At 37.5% G+C, this 24,685-nt stretch overlaps 1 protein-coding gene across 4 annotated transcripts; it reads left to right on the top strand.

Moving 5' to 3' along the window:
• The first annotated feature begins 911 nt into the window (after window positions 1-911).
• Window positions 912-17,796, top strand: LOC115218301 (U8 snoRNA-decapping enzyme-like). 4 transcript variants are annotated; one of them, XM_036505867.1, is made up of 5 exons: window positions 1,453-1,696; window positions 4,068-4,263; window positions 6,815-7,033; window positions 11,219-11,485; window positions 17,314-17,796. In XM_036505867.1, the coding sequence occupies exons 3-5, from the start codon at window positions 6,821-6,823 to the stop codon at window positions 17,509-17,511; spliced, it is 678 nt and encodes a 225-aa protein (XP_036361760.1). In that variant the 5' UTR covers window positions 1,453-1,696; window positions 4,068-4,263; window positions 6,815-6,820; the 3' UTR covers window positions 17,512-17,796. The 4 variants fall into 4 exon arrangements, with proteins under 4 accessions (XP_036361765.1, XP_036361760.1, XP_036361759.1 ...); XM_036505872.1 differs by lacking the exons at window positions 1,453-1,696; window positions 4,068-4,263 and adding an exon at window positions 912-1,067; XM_036505866.1 differs by lacking the exon at window positions 4,068-4,263 and having other exon boundaries at window positions 1,454-1,696.
• Window positions 17,797-24,685: the final 6,889 nt, after the last annotated feature.

The raw sequence follows: 24,685 nt of genomic DNA, 5'->3' as shown, positions 1-24,685 counted from the left end.
TAGAAATGTGGTCTTACAGTTGTTTCAGGGAAATAAATGATATCCCATCATCTGAGACAATTTAAAAGAGCTTCAATAGAAGGAATTAGTAGAGTTCATTTTTTTTAGAAGTTATTCTGGAGAGGGAGAGATTTACAAGAAATTAGATATAATGTAGAAAGTATAAAAGCAAAATATGAAAATAGACTGAAACATGTCCATAGTTGTTCTTTACTTGCAAACAAACACCAGATATTGCCCTAATATGGTCAGACCACAATATTTTATCTTTAATTAACAAGCTTACATCTTCCTGCATTTGAGTTGAGAAAATGAGAGTGTCTACAAGGTTGCTTCACCTGGGAGAAACAGCAGCTAAATAGTCCTCAAAACATACCTTGCCAACTTAAACAAAATAAGGAACATGATGGATAGTATACTTCAAATACTCCTAAAACGATGGAAAAGTTATGGCTAGAACGCCTTCAGTCATAGGCCTACTCAAGTGTGGTTGACCTGGGGGCTATACCACAAACATGAACTCGTGGTTGATTTGAAAATTTCTCAAGAGTTATTTGTAAATGGGATATCAATGCTCATCATAATCATCACCACCACCACCACCACTACGATCACTACCACTACCACCACTATCACCATTGATATATCTCAAATCAGCTCCACATTTCAAGCCAGCTTACATTACATGTCTATGCACTTCTGTATTCAGTTACCATGTAGCTCTAGCATGTAATCCCCATTATATATATATATATATATACATACATACATATATATATAAAAGAAGCCTTTGTTAACAACACTGCCACCACCACCACCACCACCTTTCTATTGTGGCTCATATTTTTTCATTAAAAGTGCTCCAGGATTATTTAGGTTACATAAGAAAACAAGAAACTATCAACGTTTTCTAGTGAGTCATTCAAACAGTTTATAACTTTTTCATGAGTAGCCCAACCAGTCATTATTGCTGTACTTCTAGCACATTTTAAAGTTCTGATTCCCTATCAGTTTGCCTGAAATCCAGAATCTTTTGTGCTTTTATTCTTTGCACTGTGTACACAGAGGTAAGTGCTTATCAAATCCCTATCTACATATCAAGCAAGTGTAGTACAAGTGTCTTTTGCTCTCTTTCTTCCTTCTCTCTCTCTCTCTTTCTCCCCTCTCCTTGCTTTCTCTCACTCCCTACCCTTCTCCTTGCTCTCTCTCTCTCTCTCTCCCCTCTCCCTCTGTCTTACTGTTACTTCATTTTGGTCTGAAACATAACCTTTGCACTTGTAAAATCTTAGCCAGCCTTCTAAGCTTAGATCAAAATCATAAAAAAGAAACAAAGAAAAATCACTGATATGTTTCTTATCAATTGCTTTGAAGAAAAGAGATCACCTATTAGGGGAGGTGCCAAAAATGAGGGCAGAAATGACCGCAGGTCACAAAGCAGGCAATTTAAATGTCCTCATTAATAATGCACAGCTGATCTCAATCAGATGAGCTTCGTTTGACTTCAATTTCGTTGTGTCATTAAGGGGACCTCAAGAATTCTATCTACTGGCCAGTAGGTAGGATATAGAATGTCTCAGGGTCACACAACAAGTTCCAGTTAGTGGTTGAAGAGTTCCTATAATAAGGAACCGTTTGCCAAATCCAGTGAAGAGACCTTTCCTGTACTTTAAAATTCAAATATGAGGACAATAGCCATGTAAGCATTACTTGTATACCTTTTACCTTTTACTTGTTTTGATCATTAGACTATGGCCATGCTGGAGCACTGCCTTGAAGAATTTTTAGTTGAATGTATCAACCACAGTACTTATTTTTTAAAAGCCCGATACTTATTCTATCAGTCCCTTTTTCCAAACATCTAAGTTATGGGGATGTAAACACACCAACACCAATTGTCAAGTGGTGGTGGGAGACAACATGGACACAAAAAAGCACACACATACATATATATATATAAATGCATCCAAATCCACTCACAAGGCTTTGGTTGACCCGAGGTTTTAGTACAAGACATTAGTGCAAGGTGTCACACAATGAGACTGAACTCTGAACCACATGGTTGGGAAGCAAGCTTCTTACCACATTAATTTCCTGATTAAGGGACTATAACATAGGCCAAAATTAGCAGCAGGTTAACTGTATATAGAAAGGTTTTTATGAGTAATCAAAGGGATTGTAGTAATCTACAATGGAGATTAAAATTTCAGGGCTGTTTTCTCTACTTTTGTTTTTAGCGGAACTAATCATTCATATAACGATTATCCTCATCTCCAAGAGTATAACTTTCATCATCAATCCGTTTTCCATGCTGGCATGGGTTGGACGGTTTGACTGAAAGCTGCAACAGGTTCCAATTTGATTTCGTATGGTTTCTATGGTTGAATGCCAAGAGTGTAGTGGGTGCCTTATATATGCCACTGGCATGAATGCCAGTTACACAGTACCAGCATTGGCCACAACTACGATCTCACTTGGTTTGACAAGTCTTCTCAAGCACAATATATTGCCAAAGGTCTCGGGTACCTGTCAACATTCAAGCAGTGCTTTTTATGCTCCAGCCTAACCCTAACCCAAACGTTCAAGGGTGCTTTTTACATACCAGTTACATGACACTGACATCGGTTATGACTACTATTTTACTTGGTTTGATAGGTCTTCTCAAGCATAGCATAATGCCAAAGGTCTCAGTCATTTGTCATTGCTTCCATGAAGCCCAATGTTCAAAGGTCATGCCTCACCACCTCACCCCATGTCTTCCTGTTCCACAGGTTCCCTGCACCATTAGAGTTCAGCACTTCTTCACAGTTGTCCTCATTCCAAAATTTCTTCTCTTGTTTCATCAAGTATGAATTGACAAAGTAATTAGGGTATCAAATGGAGAGCTTCATGGTATGCAAATCCTGCCAAGGTTACGTTTTTCATCATTTTGAGATCCTTAAAAAAGTACCAATCCGGGGCATTGAGTTGGTGGAACCTTAAGAACATTGGATGGGATTCCTTGCAGTATTTGTTCCAGCTTTTTGTGTTCTGAGTATAAATCCTGTCATTGCCTACATGGAGGGTAACCTTTATCTATCACCCAGTTTAACATCACATCCTAGTATCCTGGATACCTTTAGTGTAGTCTATTCTATTATAAGAATTCAGGCCAAGTAAAGGTCACTAAACACTACCTTCCCTCATGAGAAAAAAAAAATTTTTAATGCAGCATGAGTCCCAGAGTATTTTACTCATTCATTATTTTAAGTATATCTCTATTCAGTGCTTACTAAATAAATTAAAGAAAACAACAATATCATTCTTATTGTTCTCAGAACTTACATTTAGTTAGGAGGGAAGGACAGTTCTTGTGATTCTTTACAGCAGAGGTTCCTAACAACCAGGCTGTGCACCAGTTTGGGGACACGGATCATTTCACATTCGATCACACAGAAAGAATAGTTATTTTTATTTCTATTTTATCGACTATCGCAGTTTGGAGGGCATTGTTGCCTTATATATCATCATCATCATATTATATATAATAACTTAGATAAGTTAGATATATTTCAGTAAAGATTAGCCCAGGCCTGTTAAGCCATTTTAAAGTGAAGATTTGTGGTATCATGTCCCATTTAAGTAGAGAGTTGTTGTCTACTGAGATGTATCCAGGTTTAGGCGGCTTCTCTGGTATCCATTGAAGAAACTTACTCAGGTTCCATCTGAAGGTGATGGGATTTTACTGCTTTTATTTGTTTTGGGATAATGTTAAATAAACAGGGCCTGTCAAGGAAAAGAAATTGTGTTACAGTTAACTTATGCGTTGTGATCCTGAATTGTGTTGGAGGTGTATGTCACATGGCCCTAGCCTTGGATAAATTCTGAATGTTATGTTAAGGTTGCTTGGGCAAGGCTGGTGGTATGTTCTCCACATGGTGCAAATGATGTAGTGCTCATAGCAGCATTGGAGAGAATAAAGATTGAATGTTTTAAGGCAGTCCCATAATCAAGATCAGTCATGCCCTTTATTTTACTTTTTTTAATGAATGCTCTCTAGGGTGACTCAGTTCTTGAAATGTTTTGTTTAGTGTGAGTAGACCACAGGGGCAGTAGTATTCTAGATGTTGCCAGAAAATGGAGGAGAAGAAGGGAATGATGACATCTTGCTGTCTGGATCAGAATGCTCTGAGGACCCAGGAGCTCATCTGGTGAGCCATATCGACATATACAAGGGGGTTCTGAAAAGTTCTTAGTTTTGAGTAAAAGAAAATACAGGAGTATCAGGTAATTATGATTTTATTCAACATATTCTTTCCCAGATTCACACACATATTGCAGCAGTCCTTCAGTTTTTCTGAGCCCTATAAAAGAATTCAGGTGAGGCCTCCAACCAGGCCTTTCATGATACCCTTAAAGCCAGAAACTTTTCAATTCCTGCTCATATACGTTTTATATATCTAATAATTAAATTATAGATGTATTATATATCTAATGATTAAATTATATATCATGCACTTTGTGTTTTGTTATGGTTGTGATATCCCAGTCTGTGGCAAAACTGTCCTGCATAAAACCAGTTCATAGTAGAAAAAGAGGTTGGTGACCACAGCTTCATAGGGTTTCTGAGACATTTGGAAGATATGAAGGAAGGCATCCTCAAACTAGATCTAATTCAAATGCATGCAGCAGAGTGGGCTCTGCTAAGGGCACCCGCAGTGGTGCCAAGTGGTGCTACACTGGACAATGGATTAATTCTAACATGTTAATTAGAAATAACTTGGACTGGCATTGCTTATCTTTGCTAATTTGACAAGAACTGGTGTTTACAATGTGATATTGCTGTAAATAAGTATAACACAATATAGCATGAACTACTATGATATAATATAGTTAATGTAGTTATCGTTAATATATAATTAAATCAGTGTAAATGTTTAATGCTAAGAGAATCAAAGAGCTAACGAGAAATAATTATGTAGTGATGAATAAATAGTATTAGCAAATTACTATTACTAAATCAATATTGAACAAAGATTAAATATTTTATTATTAAAAATATACAGGAGGCAATTCCATTCATGTTTCGATCCAATGATGACCTCATCAACGAAGTATAAGGCAAAGGTAAAGAATACGCACACCTGGCGTTTGGGGTTAGGGTTTTTGTTATGCCGAAAAGGGGTAGTGTGCATATTATTTACCTCCACCAAGTGTAGCTATCACCATTTGCTGAAATAGCGATTAAGCATAGTATAGTATAGTATAGTATAGTGTAGTAAAGTAATGTTTGTAGTTTCTTTGTATTAAATCCAGATTCATGTACAAAGCAAGTACTGCTATTAATGCTAGTAAATACTACTAATAGTTTCTATATTTGCAATATTGATGCAAAAAGAAATACGTTAACGTTACAGATAAACTAGATAAAGAAACAAAATACTCAATTTGCATCTTACATAATTAATATACAAAATAGATACTGTAATTAATCTACAATCTAAGAATAATAGGCGAACGTAAAGAATGTGGAGCGCACCCACTTTTGTTATTTATTTATTTTATTTTTTTTTTACAGAATCCCCATTTTTGAGTACGGAGATTCTGATTCTGCAAAAGCATTTTAAAATTTGAATCCCCTCCCCCACCTCTCATTCTTCAATTTTCACTTTTTTCAGAAATTTCTTTTTAGAATCATAATCTCCGTATTTTTCTACGTTTTTCGCAAAAAGAAATTTCTGAAAAAAGAAAGTGAAAATTGAAGAATTTGGGGAAGGGTGGGGGAAATTAAAATTTTTAAATGCGGTTTTTTTTTTTGCCGAATCAGTATCTCCGTACTCGAGAATGGGGTATTCTGTAAAAAAAAAAAAAAAAAGAACGAAAGGGGATGTGGTCCACATTCTTTATGTCCGCCGAATAATCAATTATCGAACAGCTTTAAATAATTAATGTACGATGAATATTGTGTATGAAATTTTAGTAATATGTTTAACACCAACGCACAAAAAACACCTAGTTTTTGATGTTCTGATGTTCAAAACACATCCTTCCGAAAGTGTTCTCATATTCATGATTTTATGGAAAAACTTTTGTAGTGCCAAACTTCAGCAAACGGTAGCTTCTACGTGGTCTGTGGACCTGCTAGAAATAGCAGTCAAATTTTCTTTAAATTACACCCAGCAGTCTAAAAGTACACATTGAACTATTAAGCTCTTCATATGCAAAAAGACGACACAGTCTCGTGACTGGGACACTTTTGATAATAGGTTTGCTTCTTGGCCCTTTGACAATAAAGGTTTTGTTATCGTTGGTGCTCCTCCTTCGTAACACTATCAGATGATGCCCAACCCTCACAATCACCTGCAGATATATCTTGAATATTTGGGAATATCACAAAAGTTTTTGGAGGGCAGCAATCGTATATCCGGGTACGATATATAATTGAGAGAGTGGGCATGCTTATTTATTTATTTATTTTTATTATATATTAATTTTTACTCTTGTAAATTAGTATAAAATTAATAAAGAGATAAGATAAAATATAAAAAATAAAGAGTTTAAATACAAGTAAACACGCCAGTTAACGCATGGACGTTGAAAAAAAACACAAAACGAAACTGAAAATCGATAGTAGTTCAAATAGTTCAATTAGGAAAAACATACTTTATTAAAATCCATCCGAATTCTGGATAATTTACAAAATTAACTTAAACACATAGACAATAATGTATCTTATAAGAAATATATTCACATAGAGGTTTTATTTGTTACATAGAACTTAGATTAGCTGTCTGCTTTTTTTTTTTACGGTTGGTTTACTTCACTTTATTAACAACAGCAAGGAATGGCGGGTTTCACAGAAGGAGTCGTCATGAACAGCTGCCCCGACGACGACCGATCACAATGTGACAACAGTTCGGAAATGACTTTCGTTCGACTTCTATCTCCTCGTGTTAATGATGTTCCTACGTCGGAATATGACCATGCCGCCCATTGTATGATATATTGCCGAACGAATAAAGCTTGGTTTGGGAACACGATAAAAGCTAACATCATGGTAAGCATGTTTATCTGCTGTTCGTCCTTTTCTCTTTCTATCTCGGCCGTTTTCCGCTTTATTAAATTTTGTTGTTCTAAGTTGGAAATACTAAAACTAAAAGATGTAGACGAAAATTTGACGTTTCATATTTGTATTCTCTTTTACTTGTTCCAGTCATTTGACTGTGGCCATGCTGGAGCACCGCCTTTAGTCGAGCAAATCCACCCTAGGACTTATTCTTTCTAAGCCTAGTACTTATTCTATCGGTCGCTTTTGCCGAACCGCTTAGTTACGGTGATGTAAACACACCAGCATCAGTTGTCAAGCGATGTTGTGGGGGACATACACACACACACACACACACATACATATATATATATATATATATACGACGGGCTTCTTTCAGTTTCCGTCTACCAAATCCACTCACAAGGCTTTAGTCGACCCGAGGCTATAGTAGGGCACTTGCCCAAGGTGCCACGCAGTGGGACTGAACCTGGAACCATATTGTTCGTAAACAAGCTACTTACCACACAGCCACTTCTACGCCTATAATTATCGTTTAGCTACAGGTGATGTGAAGCCTAACAAAGCCGCTCCAATCTTGATCATCGTCTTTTTTTTTCTTTTTTAATCCCGCTATAATGAACCTTAAGACAATATTATCTTAATGTATCTAGGATTTTCAGCAACATTTGGTTCCAAAACATTTCCTGAGTGCTGATATTTCCGAACCAAGAACAGTCACCTTCGTCAACACATTAAATTAAACAAATATTAAACTTACTTAGATAATGAAATGAAATACAGATACCTGTACATTGATATAAATGATTCAAGTTTATTAATACTGTACTGTGCAAGGCACTGTGAAACAGGACCATCCAGTTGGAGTTGTACACGTAGTATCTATTATATCGATGTTCGAGAGACACAATGTGAGGTGTATGTTGTTTCACTTGAATAAATAGACCAGCGAGAGCATTTTAACCATAAGTGCTTCGTCTGTTTTTCCTTGACACTGTTTTTAGGATTACATCACATATGGTTCCTTTCTAGTTTCTTTCAGACAGTAGAATGTGATATGAAGATTTGGCAGATCATTTTTGATGCTATCACGATCGTCTTCAAATCTGGTTTACTGATTCAGTTTTGTATGTTAATTATGAAAATGTAATTTTTTTTTTTTTTGCTATAAATTAATAAATTGAAAGTGAACAACTTTAAATGTTTGCAAAATTTTTGTGAATTTTAACCAATTGAAAGACTACAGATATATTGGTGCTTGTTTCCATAGTAACAAGCGAAGCTGTAGTCTGCTTAAAACTACTATGTATCTTTTTAACTTACGCGTTTTCTTTGACGAGTGCTTGTTTTTTCTTTTTAAAGCAGGTCGAAATAAAAAGAAATAATAACAATAAATACAGAATTTGTGGGTGTTTATTCCGTGTAATTACTAAGAATTTGAAATAAATGTAAATTTGTAATAATTTACATTATTTTCGAACCTATTCAGAAAAGAGTTTGTTTGATATATTCCACGCACTGCTAAGTGCTCAGTTATATCTCGGTTAGAGGTTCTGCTGTCATTCGTGTCCATTACTAAATAGAATAAGATACTAAAATACCGTGATTTGTCGATGAATTCAGTAACATTTACACAGCATTCAGGTGAGCTGGGACACCGACAAAGGAGTTTTTGACATCGTTGACGACGTCCTGTCTCACCAAAGTGTGCAGACGACGATTGTGAGGATATTTGCATCCTAACGTTTCAGCCTTATGATTAATGACGGGAATGCTGTATTCTGGGTGGCTCCAAGATCTTTTTTTAGTATCCCCTGGTATAATGTTTAACTTAAGGAGTGTGCATACCTTTTTATTTATTTAACTCCTTTTTTTTTTCATCAATAAATCAAATTTAATTTTATCTAATATAGTTTTTACAAAAGAAAGACAGAAAAAAAGGAAAAAGCGGTAAAAGGAGAGAAAAAAAAAGAAAAATAGAAAAAGTGGACAGATTTTACTGTTTACTTTTGTAAATTATGTTGCTTTTCGATAATATGATTATTATTTTGTTTCGTTTTTTTAAAAACTTATTCAAATGGGAAAGGGTAACACCGATAATGGTTTTCGTTTTTTTTTTTTATATATATAGGTTATTCAGAAATGGGCAGGTAGAATAGAAAAATTTAAGACATGTGATCGCTAGCTCATCAAGAAGCCACTGGATTGAATTATCCATAGACTAGAGATCTGATCAGAGAGGTTGCAAGAAATTGGACTTCTTTAAAGGCTTTCAAGGGCCAGATGTGTGACTAATTAATCCTTTCTACTATAGGCACAAGGCCTGAAATTCGGGGGAGGGGCTAGTTGATTACATTGATTCCAGTGTTCGGCTGGTACTTATTTTAATGACCCTGAAAAGATGAAAGGCAAAGTCGACTTCGACAGAATTTGAACTCGGAATGTGAAGATGGACGAAATACTGCTAAGCATTTCGCCCAGCATGCAAATGGGTGTTCATAAACATTCTTTGATGGATATAATATCAAGAACATAAAGAAGGACGAAAGGCTGCTAAGCATTTTGCCCAGAATCCTGGCGATTCTGCCAGCTTCCCGCCTTAATAATAGTGATAATAATAATAATAGTAATAATAATAATAATAATAATAATAATGCCCTGATGCAGTACAAGACAGTGGCTCTCATGGCTTCTGATCTTAACTGATTGGAAATGTTATCATGTACATTGTTTTGTCTTGATATAAAAGATGGGCTACAGCAAATATTCTGCTCAATACCACAGATTTGCTTGTCATTTGTTTGACCATAACCAGTTGACCATGTCCCATAGTGGCTGATGATATGTGCATCTTTGATCATGAGCAGAAGTAGTGGGGGAGCATCATAGCTGTGTGTTGAAAGCAATTCTTGGAGGTTTGGATAAACATGGGTGGTTCATTCAACATCCTTAAAGAATCCTTATTCAAGGACCTTTTGAGTGAGATGAGCTACTTGACCAGAAGAAGATTCTAACTGGGCCCCACCTGCAAGGTCATGCGCTGTTTATATTGATATGAGATTACCATGTCACACACATATGGTTGTGATGCATGTGCCTGGTGTACCCTTATCAGACAGGTAGTCATGATGGGTATACAGGGCTTCGTATATTTTACCCCAGTGTCACTATGATGGCATGCACTGCTCTCTCAATAATAATAAAACCTAAAACAATTTCATATATATGTGTGTGTATATATATATATTTGTATATGTATATAAGTATGTATGTATCTCTCACTCCTCTCTCTCTCTCTCTCTCTCTCTCTCTCTCTATATATATATATATAATATATATATATATATATATATATATATAATCTCCAAAACGTATAGTATTAAACATCCATCACGGCTGATCACTCTATGAATACATCAGTAAAGTTCTACTGAAACATCTGTCATAAATTTTAATCTCAATTTGTGTTCTCTTCTTATACTTACACTACACCTAGAATCATCCCTGAGTCAGAGCTAGTGTATAAATTGAATTTGGTACATACAGAGTTACAGTATCCTGCTAACGTGTGATACTCACCGTGCTGGTTTTACCTCACTGTGAATCCTACCTAGCCACTTCTGGTGTCCTATGTGTTGATGTACCTAGATTCTAATGAATCCTATAACTAGTATATATATATATATATATATATATATATATATAGATATAGTTATAAAGAGTAAAAGGGTAATGACCCCCTTCGGTCACAAATGACTAAGGGATTGTACCTAGAATGTTCCCTTTCAAGGCACAAGTCTGGGCTAGGTTGTTTGTGGAAGACCAGCAGTCACCCATGCATACCAGTCTCCTCTCTTCACATCACCAATGTTGTCCAAGGGAAAGGCAAAGGCTGATTCAGCTTGGCACCAGTAGTATCACAACTCATTTCAACAGCTGCATAAACAGGAGCAGCATGAAATAAAGTGTTTTGCTCAAGAATACATCACATAGCCTGGTCTGGAAATTGAACTCACAACCTTATGATTGCAAGCCCAACACTGTAACCATTGAGCTATGCATCTTCACACACACACACACACACACATCCACTTTAATACATGAATCTACAAACAGTAGTTGTTATAAGAAGAAAACAATGACCACTTCTTTGGCATTTGTTTTTATTTCTTTTAGATGCAGTTTCGCTTTGATGGATGCATAGGATTTCCTGGTGGCGCTGTGGAGGCAAATGAAACAATTGTGATGGGACTAAACCGAGAGCTACAAGAAGAAATTGCTTTAAATCTTGACAAATACTCTATCAAAGATAGTGACCATCTTGTATCACATATTTACAAAGAAAGAAATTTTGTACTACATTTCTTTATAAAGTCTGTGACAGAGGAGGATTTCAACGAAATACAAGCAGCAGGTCTTACTTCAGAATTTTATGGAACAGAGGTATTTCAAAATATTTGCAAGTTTTCCCAATCCCTAGCTTTTTCTTTTCATTTTTCACTTTTTTCACTATTTATAATAAAGTTGTGAGGTATTTTGTAGATTGTATTTTGGGAGATGCTCAAAATATATTTGATCTGATAATTATTTTTAATATCCAATCTATATAATTTTATTGTAAAAATGAGTCATAATTTTATTGTTGTAGTTGTTAGGATGACAATGATGATGATCATCATAACAATAACAATAACAACAGAATTGTGCCTCATCTTTGCAACAAAACCAAATAGATTGGACTGAGGCACAGGCATGGTTGTGTGGTTAAGAAGCTTGCTTTGCGACCACGAGGTTTCAGCTTCTAGTACACTGCACTGCATCTTGGGCAAATGTCTTCTACTCTATCCTCAGGTCAACTAATGCCTTGTAAGAGAATTTGGTAGATGGAAACTGTGTCATGGAAACTGTGTCGAAGCCCATCGTGTATGTATGTATATATATATATATATATATATATATAACGGGAAAGTTTACGAAAATAATCAAAAGACAAAGGCAGGTTTACGAAAATAAACAAAAGGCGAAGGCAGGTGGAGTACAAACAAACAATTGTATTAGTATGGCGTTCAGGAATAGAAATAAAACAAGTCTTTTACGTTATGAGTCTACGCTCTTCGACAGAAAGATACACAGAAAAGAAACAAGGAGAGAAAAAAATGCGTGTAGGAGCTAACAGTCCAACATGGCGTTCTGATTTCAGGCAAAAGTCAGAGATCAGAGGTCAGACGTTAGACGCTAGAGGGATAGTAGGGGAGATAACAGGGTCAAGTGACTTTGCCCCAACATGAAGGTGCGTGTGTATATAAGAGAGTATGTATGTGCATGTGAAAGAGGGCTGGTGGTCTGGACGTGTGTATGTATGTGTGGGTGTGGAGATATGGGGATGGGTGTATGGGTGGTGTGTTGTGATATGATATGTGTATGTATGTGTATGTGTAAAGATGTGGGGTGTAAAGATATGATGATATATCTGTAACTTAGTGGTTCAGAAAAAGAGATTAATAAAATAGATCCCAAATTTTAAAAGCAATTATTAGGGCTAATTTGATTGTTTAAACTCTTCAAGACATTGCTCCATCATGACCATAGTCCAATGACTGAAACAAGTAAAAGATTAAAGATTTATAACAGAAAGTTCTAAAGTTCTTTATATTTTCAGGGGCCCTTAAATTACTATTGTGGATCCCAGTTTACTATTTTGTTGTGTGGCCCCTCAACAATTTTATATGAACTCACAGAGGACATATGGACCCCAGTTGAGAACCACTGATTTAAATAGATACTTAAAGCATATTTAATCTAAGTACGGTCTCTTTAATTTTATTGCGAAGATGAGAGGTAATTATGTTGTTGTTGTTGAAATTATGCTGATAGTATCACCAATATCATCATCATCAACATCATCATCAAGTATATTCATGACATAGCTGTCATGCAGTAGTGTAACCAGAGTGTGAGCTGTCCAGGATGACCCTTAAGTTTGCTCCCCAGTTCCCACAAGCCTATCTATATAGGTTTATACAGCTGCCCAGGACAGCAAAGCCCCCTATCCCAGCTACGATATTTTTGCAGTTCAATCCATAAATTCAGCTTTCAAAAAATGCCTAACTTGAGTATATACAGTCCATCATAATCACACACTTACTGGTTGTGCAGAGTGCAACATGATAATCAAAGCATGCCATTTTTGTTTTGTTTTTTCCTTGTGTAAACCCAGTCAACCATGATAAAATAGATAGATGTTTAGTAATATGATATAGGTCAATGAGATATGCTTAGATGACTGAGTGTAAGCCATTTATTCACTACTCTAGACATACCATTCCTCTATGTGATTGGGGACTGTGAAGGGGTGCTGAAAAGTTCTTGACTTTGGGTAAAAGAAAATACAGGAGGATGAGTTAATTATCATCATCGTTTAACATCCGCTTTCCATGCTAGCATAGGTTGGACGATTTGACTGAGTACTGGTGAACCAGATGGCTGCACCAGGCTCCAATCTTGATTTGGCAGAGTTTCTACAGCTGGATGCCCTTCCTAACACCAACCACTCCGAGAGTGTAGTGGGGCCAGTCAGGCGGTACTGGTAATGGCCTCGAAAAATTCGTTTTTCTTCTTTTTTTTACATGTCACTTGCACACCAGCGCAAGTGCCAGTAAGGCGACACTGGTAATGATCATGCTTGAATGGTGCTTTTTACATGCCACCGGCACAAACGCCAGTTTGCCGCTCTGGCAACAATCACGCTCGGATGGTGCTCTTAGTGCTCCACAAGCACAAATGACAGTTATCGAATTTGATTTCGATTTCATTTGCCCCAACAGGTCTTTGCAATGATTTTATTTAACATATTCCATCCTCAGATTCACACACTTATTTCAGTAGTCCTTCAGTTTTTCTAAACCCTGTAAAAGAACTCAGAAAGTTGGGCTTCCAACCACGTCTTTCAGCCCTCCCTTGTATACTGTTCATTCTGACATGTAGAGCTTTTATGTATCGAGTACACATTATGCTGTCCTGTCTGATCCAGTAGGTTCTGTTGATGGTCTAAACTAATATAGTCAGAATGCACTTGGTCAGGATTCATCAACTGTTCTTCTGCATTTATCTCTAGCCTGACTCTCCATCAGTTACAACAATGAGGGTTCCAGTTGATCCAATCAGCACAATAGCTTGCTCATGAAATTAACATGCAAGCAGCTGAGCTCTCCACATCCACACATACTCTTAACGTATTTATTCTCATGCAGATTCAGTGTGAGACAGAATGTAACAAGGGTAACCCTTTGAAATACAGGTATGACTTATCTATCTATAATGGTGACAGTAAGTGCTAATGAGATGCTGGTACTACTGCTAGTTTTGTAATCATATGCATTTTTTGTTTGACTGGACTTAGTGGGAAAGATAATGTTCCCAGTCTTTTACACCTGTAATGTTATCTTATTTAGGACAACATTGTATATGCACAGTGGCTGCTCATATATAAGCACTGCAGAACTACAGCACCCCCTCTTTTCACTCAATATTATTGATAACATTCAATATAAGGGGTCCTTTTTTCTTTAATTCTTTCTTTATACTTGTGGATTATATAATCCTTAAGCTAAATGTCAGTAGCCATCCCCTAGTTTATGAAAAAAATACAAAATCCTTGTATAGAACTGTGTGCTTCACAGTTCTAGCAATGTAAAGGAAGCTTTACACTAAGGAGAGACAACAGTCATTCACACAGTGCTGGTGAAAGGTAGTGTTTCTCTTTGAAAAATAGAGTAGATTTCCCCCCCCCCCCCTTATTTTGTGATTCAGGGGAGATTTTTGAAAAACAAGGGGGTATTCGTGGCAGTGTTCAGTGAACAAATTAAACACACTACCTGGCAGAGGATAAAACACGAACAGATCAAGTTTATGTATAAATATTCTTTTCATATGTTTCTTTCCTTTTACACACTATTAAAACAATTGCTAAAAGTTTTCTGAAGCAGCACCCCCACTAATTTTATCTACAAGCTGCCACTGTATATGCATTTGCATGTTCATGGGTAATTGAACCTGCAGTAACAGGGACACCTGCAACAAGTTCCAGCAAAGTGGAACTTGTTACAGCAACAAACTGTTCCTCTTGTGACATATTAATACATTTGTTAGAGTGTTGAACAGAATTCAAATCTTGCTAGGTTCAACATTGGCTTTCATCCATTCACAATCAATAAAAAACCTTGCTCAAGGTACAACCCTTGCTCAAGGTCCAACTCTTGATCTCATTGTGGTGGGAAGGTTAAACGAGTGTCAAGGCTATGCTGTTGGGGACTTTGAGTCCCTGGTAGGGCCACCCAAGGTGGACAGGTCTGACAGGTGCTAGGGCTAACTGGACAAAGTGGACAGGTGCTAGGGCTAACTGGACAAGGTGGACAGGTGCTAGGGCTAATTGGAGGGCAATGGTTAAACTCCAGGCAGTGTCTGTTCTTGAACCTGGTGGTGCTGGATAATGTCTGCGGGCATCCTGTGGTAAGAAGGTGTAACACAAGGACGACCTAGTACCAGTCATGTATAGTGGTTTACAAATACAGACAGGAACTGTTTTCGCAGACACTGATCATCCTTTGAAACTCTTATGAACTCACACAATAAAAAAGGATTGGTGGAACTGTTAGAATGTCAGACTGGATACCGTGCAATATCTGTTCTCACACTTTGTACTCTGAGTTCAAATCCTTCCATGGCCTACATGAGTAGTGGGATTAATATGTTGTCTGATTTGACATCACTTTCTATTAAAAGTAACATGGGTATCTTTAGCAGAGTCCATTCTGTTACAAGCATTCAGGCCAGGCTTGTGGGTTTGATGCTACCTTCCTCCCTTCTCATCTGTCTCAGAGATCATATAACAGGTCATGGGCACTGCTTTCTCTCCTGACTAAAAGATTAAAAAAAAGTTCAGGTATTTTTTATCTTATGTATTTTGTTCTCTGTGTAGGTTGGTAATAGGTGTGGTCTATTGAAGTGATTTTTTATAGGTGTAGGTATGAAATTACAACTTTGTGTTCTTAGCAGTTTGTTTAGATTTGTTGTGGAGGGATTATGAGCCCAGATAGCAGTGACTTCATTGTTTTGATATGTGTGTGTGTATGTGTGTTCTTATTGTTTGTGTAACATTTTTGTTTTATTACTTTTCTTATGTGATTTATTGTGGAGATTTATTGTCGGTAATTCTTTATACTTTTGTTTTTTGTTTTATGTTATTGAGAGTCATGCTTGATTGCATTTAATGTTGTTTTTATGTTTCTAATATACAAGATGTTGATGCATTTTAATAGAGGTTACTTTTTTAGTCTTTATATAGCAACTGTTCTTGATAAAGGATTATTATTGCTGTGACAGAGGAATGGTGAGGGGGCGACATTAGTCTTATGTACATAAACATGAGAAACTAAACAATCTTAATGTTCATAAAATGTAATATTAAACTTGCTTACAAATCTTTCTATAACACAATTAATTGTGTAAGTTTGTTGAAAATTTCTCTAGTTCATAATCATTTCTCATGCTGACATAGTTTGACAGTTTGATGGAATCCAGCTAGCTGCAGAACTGCCCCACGCTTCAGTGTCAACTTTGGCATGGCTTCTACAGATGGATACCCTTTCTAACACCAACCACTTTACAGAGTATACTGGGTACTTTTTGTATGCCACCAGCACTAGTGAGGTTGTTAAGTAACTTGCAAAACAGAAAAAGAAAAGGGGGGGAAAGGAAGAAAGAAAAAAAAAACCTAAGATGTTTAGGCGGGTATTTAAAAGGGAGAGGTGGATTTAAGCCAAGTGTTGAAAGCTAAAGTATGACTGAGAGACAAACACTTGTCTTGCTATGCTGAAGATACATGGCTACCCGATATTATATAAGTGGATGGGAGTAGCTGGGAAGAAGATGAAGCTGGTTGCGATGGGGTACCAGAGCAAACTCTCAAGATATAAGGAGGTGAGTATAAGAGAGGAGACAGAAAGGGAATTGGTGGGTGAGGTAAGAAGTTTCATAAGAGTATGAGGGGAGAGCAATTGATAGCTAGAGAAGGGGGTAGAGGTGAAGTAATGAGTGATGAACAAGGGTGGCATTTTGGTTGACGGTAAATATCAGTATGGAGAGCAAGTAGGGTAAGAGAAAAGTTAGTGGCTCAGGAAGAATAGATCGCTAGGTAGAAGTACCTTTTATGAAAATGAAATATTTTGTCCTTCTCCTCTTAAAACATAATCTCTATGTTAATGATTTTTCAGGTAATGGGAACAGTTATCCCACCACTGTTTACTATGTCCAATGGAATATCAGGTTTACCAAACTTTCTTGCCAATATGTTTATTGGTAATGCAAAACAACAGCTATTATATGCATTAGAATCCTGTGAAATTCTCTCCAAGACTGAAATCAATGAAGCTGTGATGAAAAGTAAAATAATCAAGAAACAAAATGTTTAATGCAAATTCTATTCATTTGGAACATTTTTAAGAATTTTATTCTTTTAGAACATTTAAAAATTATATTCATTTGGAGCATTAAAAAATTTTATTCAGGAGGAACATTTCATTGTTTACATTTTGAGCATCACCTATCTTAGGAAAAATTGTGGACAGTACACTTACATTCTCAGACTAAAATCTCAAAAATAATGGTTGAAATAAAAGTTTGTTGGTAACTGAAAATTTTTGTACTGAATAACAAAGAAAATTTGTTTTGATTGATTAAACATACTCTTTATAATTGTTATCGTATTTTGGTTGAAACATCAAAAACCTTAATCAGATACTGTTGAAATATTAACAAAGGTTTCATCTTCATGTATAATGTTTATTGTTAATTACTTTGTCATCTAAAATACTAACTACACTTCTGTGGGTAGAAAATAACAAAACTGAAAGCTTGGCTAAACTCAAGCAATTTTGTATTTCAGTACGTTTAGTCCTCCAGGCAATAATGGAGGAATTCAAGACAGGATGCCCCTGGGAGCTCCTCTATGCTGATGATCTTGCTCTAATTGCTGAGTCACTATCAGAACTGGAGGAGAAGTTTCAGGTGTGGAAGCAAGGTCTAGAATCGAAGGGCCTCAGAATCAATCTAGCCAAAACCAAAGTCCTAATAAGTAGGAAAGTCACAAACGCCTTCAGGTAGATGGCCCTGCTCGATCTGTAAAAAAGGTGTAGGTAGAAACTCTATAAGATGCACCAAGTGCAAGCTATGGACACATAAGAGGTGTAGCAATGTCAAAGGAAGGCTAACTAGGAAAATAGTTTTGTCTGTGGCAGATGCTCAGGAGCAATAAACACTGAAAATGTGCAGAGACCAATATCTACCATGTTCCAGGGAGAAAAACTAGAAGTAGTTGATAGCTTCCGCTACTTAGGTGACCAAGTCAGTAGCCGGGGTGGGTGTGCTGAAAGTGTAACTGCTAGAGTAAGAATAGCCTGGGCAAAGTTTAGAGAGCTCTTACCCCTGCTGGTGACAAAAAGCCTCTCGCTCAGAGTAAAAGGCAGATTGTATGATGCATGTGTACGTACAGCCATGCTACATGGTGGTGAAACATGGGCTGTGACTGCTGAGGATATGCGTAAGCTCACAAGAAATGAAGCCAGTATGCTCCAATGGATGTGTAATGTCAGTGTTCATAATCGACAGAGTGTAAGTACCTTGAGAGAAAAGTTGAACCTAAGAAGCATCAGTTGTGGTGTGCAAGAGAGACGTCTGCGCTGGTATGAGCATGTGACAAGAATGGGTGAAGATAGTTGTGTGCAAAAGTGCCACACTCTAGCAGTTGAGGGAACCTGTGGAAGAGGTAGACCCAGGAAAACCTGGGATGAGGTAGTGAAGCACGACCTTCGAACTTTAGGTCTCACCAAGGAAATGACTAGAGACCGAGACCTATGGAAGTATGCTGTGTGTGAGAAGACCCGGCAAGACCAGTGAGAACAGTCAAAATCAAACCAAATCAACATCAGTGGAAATTGCAGCTGTGGTTAATAAACCATCCGATCGTTTGTCTGTTGCCAGCCTCGCCTGGCCCCCGTGCTGGTAGCACGTAAAAGCACCATTCGTTTGTGTCTGTTGCCAGCTTCGCCTGGCCCCCGTGCCGGTAGCACGTAAAAGCACCATCCGTTCGTGTCCGTTGCCAGCCTCGCCTGACCCCCGTGCCGGTAGCACGTAAAAGCACCATCCGTTTGTGTCCGTTGCCAGCCTCGCCTGGCCCCCGTGCTGGTAGCACATAAAAGCACCATCCGTTCATGTCTGTTGCCAGCCTCGCCTGGCCCCCGTGCCGGTAGCACATAAAAGCACCATCCGTTCGTGGCCGTTTGCCAGCTCTGTCTGGCACCTGTGCAGGTGGCACGTAAAAAGCACCCACTACACTCACGGAGTGGTTGGCGTTAGGAAGGGCATCCAGCCGTAGAAACACTGCCAAATCTGACTGGGCCTGATGAAGCCTTCCGGCTTCACAGACCCCAGTTAAATCGTCCAACCCATGCTAGCATGGAAAACGGACGCTAAATGATGATGATGATGATAACATGCAAGTAATTATAATATCTGATAAATTTTGCTGAATCATTAGTATTTAGCTTCTTTGTGGCTGTGTGGTAAGAAGTTTACTTTCCGACCACGTGGATTCAGGTTCAATTCTCCTACAAGTGTCATCTATTATGTACTGTAGTCCCAGGCAAACCAAAGCCTTGAGAGGATTTGGTAGATGGAAACTGAAAGAAACTCTTGTATATATGCATATGTGTATGTTTCTGTGTTTGTGTCTGTCTCCACCATCACTTGATAACAGATGTTAGTTTGTTTACATCCTCATAACTAAGCAGTTTGGCAAAAGAGACCAATAAAATAAGTACCAGACTTTATAACAAATAAGTACAATGGTCGAGTTCATTATTTACATTTGACGGATATTTGTCCTCATCTTGTTTGTTGTTAACACAACAATTTGGCTGATATACCCTCCAGCCTTCATCAGATGTCTTGGGAAAATTTTGAACCTGGGTTCTCATTCCTAAGGTATTTTTCAATGATGATGATGACGACGACAATGACTATTATTATTATTATTATTATCATTATTATTCAGGTCACTACGTGGAATCTTGAGGTTAGTAGCCCATGCTCTTAACCACTATATCCTTGGGTAATTATGGAATGAAATTTAGGGCTTATAAATCTAATATTTTCCTATCCTTCCTTAAACCAGTTCCCATATCCTATTCGTATCTGCATTTAGTCTGCTTAGGAGATTGTTGTGTCCTAGCATATGTGCTGCTTCTTTTAGTTTTCGTATTTTCTAGTGGTGTTCTCTATCTGTTATTTTAACTTCATCCCACAGGGGGAGGTGGTCAAGTTGTTTGACTAAAACCCTTCAAGATGGTACCCCCAGCATGGCCACAATCCAATGACTGAGACAAGCAAAAAATGTTTACATATATTTACATCATCATCATCATCATCATCGTTTAATGTCTGCTTTCCATGCTAGCATGGGTTGGAAGATTTGACTGAGGACTGGCGAACCATATGGCTGCACTAGGCTCCAATCTAATCTGGCAGAGTTTCTACAGCTGGATGTCCTTCCTAACGCCAACCACTCCAAAAGTGTAGTGGGTGTTTTTACGTTTCACTGGCACGAGGGCCAGTCAGGTGGTACTAGCAACGGCCACGCTCAAATGTTTTTTTTTTACGTGCCAACTGCACAAGAGCTAGTCCAGTGGCACTGGCAATGACCTTGCTCGAATGTTTTTCATGTGCCACCAGCACAAGTGCCAGTAAGCCAACACTGGTAACGATCACGTTTGGATGGTGTTTTTTATGTGCCACCGGCACAGAAGCCAGTCAGCTGTTCTGGCAGTGATCACACTCAGATGGTGCTCTTAGCGCTCCACTGGCACGGGTGCCAGTCATTGAATTTGATTTGATTTTGATTTCACTTGTCTGAACAGGTCTTTGCAAGCAGAGTTTAGTGTCCAACGATGGAAAGGTATGCATAAGTGGGTTGGTTACACCCCTGGCATAAGCCACGGGTTATGGTCTCACTTGGCTTGCTGGGTCTTCTCACACACTACATATTTCCAAAAGGTTTCGGTCACTAGTCATTGCCTTAGTGAGGCCCAATGTTCGAAGGTCGTGCTTCACCACCTCATCCCAGGTCTTTCTGGGTCTACCTCTTCCACACGTTCCCTCAACCGCTAGGACGTGGCACTTTTTCACACAGCTATCCTCATCCATTCTCGCCACATGCCCATACCAGCGCAGTCATCTCTCTTGCACACCACATTTGATGCTTCTTAGGTCTTAGGTTTTGATGTTGAGTGTGCCTCTAGGCTTCATCAGAGGCATACTCAACATCCAAACTCTATCTACTCATCCCTACAGAACACTTAAGAGATTAGAACTAGCATGGAGGATATCGTAGCCTTTTGGCAGAAATGGCCATAAGGAACTGATCTTTTAATCTTTTACTCTTATGTATTACTAGTATATATTTGTGTAATACACAGTATTTGAATGTGTATGTATTCTTATAATACTCCCTCTTGTTTTGGAATAAATAGATATAATAGAATGTCTGCTGGCTGATGTATGTCATTCTTGTATCCCCTCCATTTTCTTTTTGCTGTATAAATTAAGGGTAAGCCACTTTTAACACCGCCCATATATGACACTCGACTGCAAAATTGCTACGCAATAACCAGCACTTAGGTATTAATAATTGGGCACACTACCAGCAGTATATTGGATAGGTACTATCCCTTAGTTGGTTGGCTTCCCAACCTCTAACTCTCACGGAAATATGTGTGTGTGTGTGTGTATATATATATATTGTTTTGTAAGTTACTTGGTGACCCTGTCAGTGTTGGTGCCATGTAAAAAGCATCCAGTCCACACTGTAAAATGGTTGGCATTTGAAAGGGCATCCAGCCATAAAAATCTTGCCAAAAATGACTTCACCTGCTAGTGCCATGTAAAAAGCACTAAGTCCACTCTGCAGAGTGGTTGGTGTTAGGAAGGGCATCCAACTATAAAATCCCAGCCAAAACAGGCACAATAGCTTGGAGTAGTCTTCTACATGGCCAGCTCCTGTTAACTGTCCTACTCATGCATGCATGGAAGACAAATGTTAGATGACGATATATATATATATGTATGTATATATATATATATATATACACACACACACACATGTATACATGTATATAAAATATGATGTAAGAAAATTTAATTTTTTGCATCAACTATGTATTCCTAATCTTTGAATATATTGAAAAAAAAGCCAATACACACACATGCATGCATGCATGCACACATTCATATTTACATTTATGAATATTGATGACTCACATATAATAGGTTAAGCAGTGTTTATCTTATCTCAGTCCAAGCTGTTGACTATATCTGGAAATCAAAAGTACAAAATAAAGTGAAATGATTGATTCTTGTATCAATCACTTTATTTTACTGTTTTTTTATGAAGTTACCACCATTCACAACTCATATAGATATCTGTTAAAAATGCATAGTAATTATTTATTGTGTTGTGTATATCAAATGATGAATGAATCAACAAGAGATATTACCCTGGAACAGAGCCAGCCAAACCATCTCAGTATGGTAAAATGACATTAACATGAAACAGATAGCCACTGATTTATTTCTCTTTGTAATTAATATTTTCAGCTTTTCATTACACTTCTTCAAATCCTGATTATTGAGAGCTTGCCAAACTGTATCTAGTGATAAATTATTAATTTTAATTACAAATGTCAGGATTTAGCAAATGCCAAATACATATTGAAATCATCATCATTATCTAACCCTTTAGCATTCCAATAACTCTGAGAAATGTAATGCTTAGTTATTCTCATTGTTTTGAATTAATCATGCATTATCTCATAACATTGATGATGTTATTGTTTATTTTTAGGAACATGTGAAAGGGGTGAACCCAGAAAAATATGAGACCAAGTGGCAAGAATGGATCTTCAGACATTAGGCCTCACAGAGGGTATGACAAGGGACTGTGACTTCTGGTGGTTTGCTGCACTTGAGAAGACACATCAAGCTAAATAAATCATGATTGTCCTTGCATCCCTTTTCAGCTGAGCAATCCTTACCTTGTGAGCTCGTGGGTGCTAGTGCCATGTAAAAAGCACCCGTGCTGGTGCCACATAAAAGCATCCTTTCTGGTTCTGTGTAAAAGTACCCAGTACACTCTAAAGTGGTTGGCATTAGGAAAGGCATCTAGCCATAGAAACCATGCCAAAACAAACATGGAGCTTGAACAGCCTTCAGCTAGTTAGCTCTTGTCAAACCACCCTACCTGTTCCACCATGGAAAACAAATGCTAAATGATGAGGATGATGATGATGATGATGATGATTGTTGGATAAGTATGAGAGACCAGATCTGGTTTGTTGAACATAAAACAGGTAGGATATTCGGGCCAGATACAATTAATTTCCCTCGTCTACATGTTTTATTTGCTTATTGTAAACAATGGCTTCAACAAAAATCCGATCAATTCCTTAGTGCTGCCTAGCATTCATGTTGATACAGTCATTTCTGCCAGAGTTCTGACTGGTTAGTCATGTGCTCACATCATCAATGTCTAACGCAAATCCTGATTGTTGAAACTCAGTAATCTAGTTTCCATTCTTAGTTGTTTTGGGACTGCCAAATATTCCTGCTACAAGTCTGTAGAATATCAATCACAGAAAGAGAATTAGGGAAACAGTCAGCAAAATATACAGAAGATATTGTCATATGTTATCAAGCTCTATGCCTTCTAATATGATACACAGATGGCAATTTTATTCTAATACTGTTTCAATTGAATATATCAAGTTTTTCTAGTTTGTCAAGCCTTCACAATATCAATAAATGTATTATTCCCTATTTCCAATATATCAAAGCACAACAAGTCTGTAAAGAGATTTATTTCAGACAATTCCTCAGCATCATGTCTTCTAACAATATGTATACATTTAGCATGATACACAGATGGCAATATATATATATATATATATATATATATATATATATATAGTGTGAAGAATTGTTAGAATGTTGAAAATAATGCATTACAGTATTTGTTGCAGTTCTTCACATTTGATCTTGCTGAAGTCAACTTTACCTTTCATCCAGTCAAGTACTGGTGTTGATGGTATCAACTACTTCCCCTTCCCTCAAAATGGCTGGTCTTGTGCCTTAAATCAGAAATGACAGACAGCCAGCCTTAAAATTTTGTTATGACCAAGAGAACTGTAAGAAACAGAAGTGAGCCAAGAGCTGAGCCTTGATGAACACTTACAACACTTACCTGCTTGCTCACTTCCTCACGGAACTCATGGCCAAATCTCACCTTTTTGACAGCATCTCTGTACACAGCTTGTACAGCTTTCACAAACCATTCAGCTACATCTAGTTTTCTAAGCAATCACTTGACTACCCTGTCAAAACCATCTTCAGATTAACAAATGCTAGGTATAGTAACTTTTTCATAACAGAACTTCTGTAGCCGTCTCATTAGAAAGAAAGTATCCGTGATACTCCATCTTTGCAACAACCTGAACTGTGTCTTGTCTAACAATTGTCTTTCTTCTCAGTTGAGTTATA

The sequence above is a fragment of the Octopus sinensis genome, linkage group LG1 (assembly GCF_006345805.1).
Source record: "Octopus sinensis linkage group LG1, ASM634580v1, whole genome shotgun sequence".
NCBI lineage: Eukaryota > Metazoa > Mollusca > Cephalopoda > Octopoda > Octopodidae > Octopus > Octopus sinensis.
This window is presented reverse-complemented; position numbering and strand designations above follow the sequence as displayed.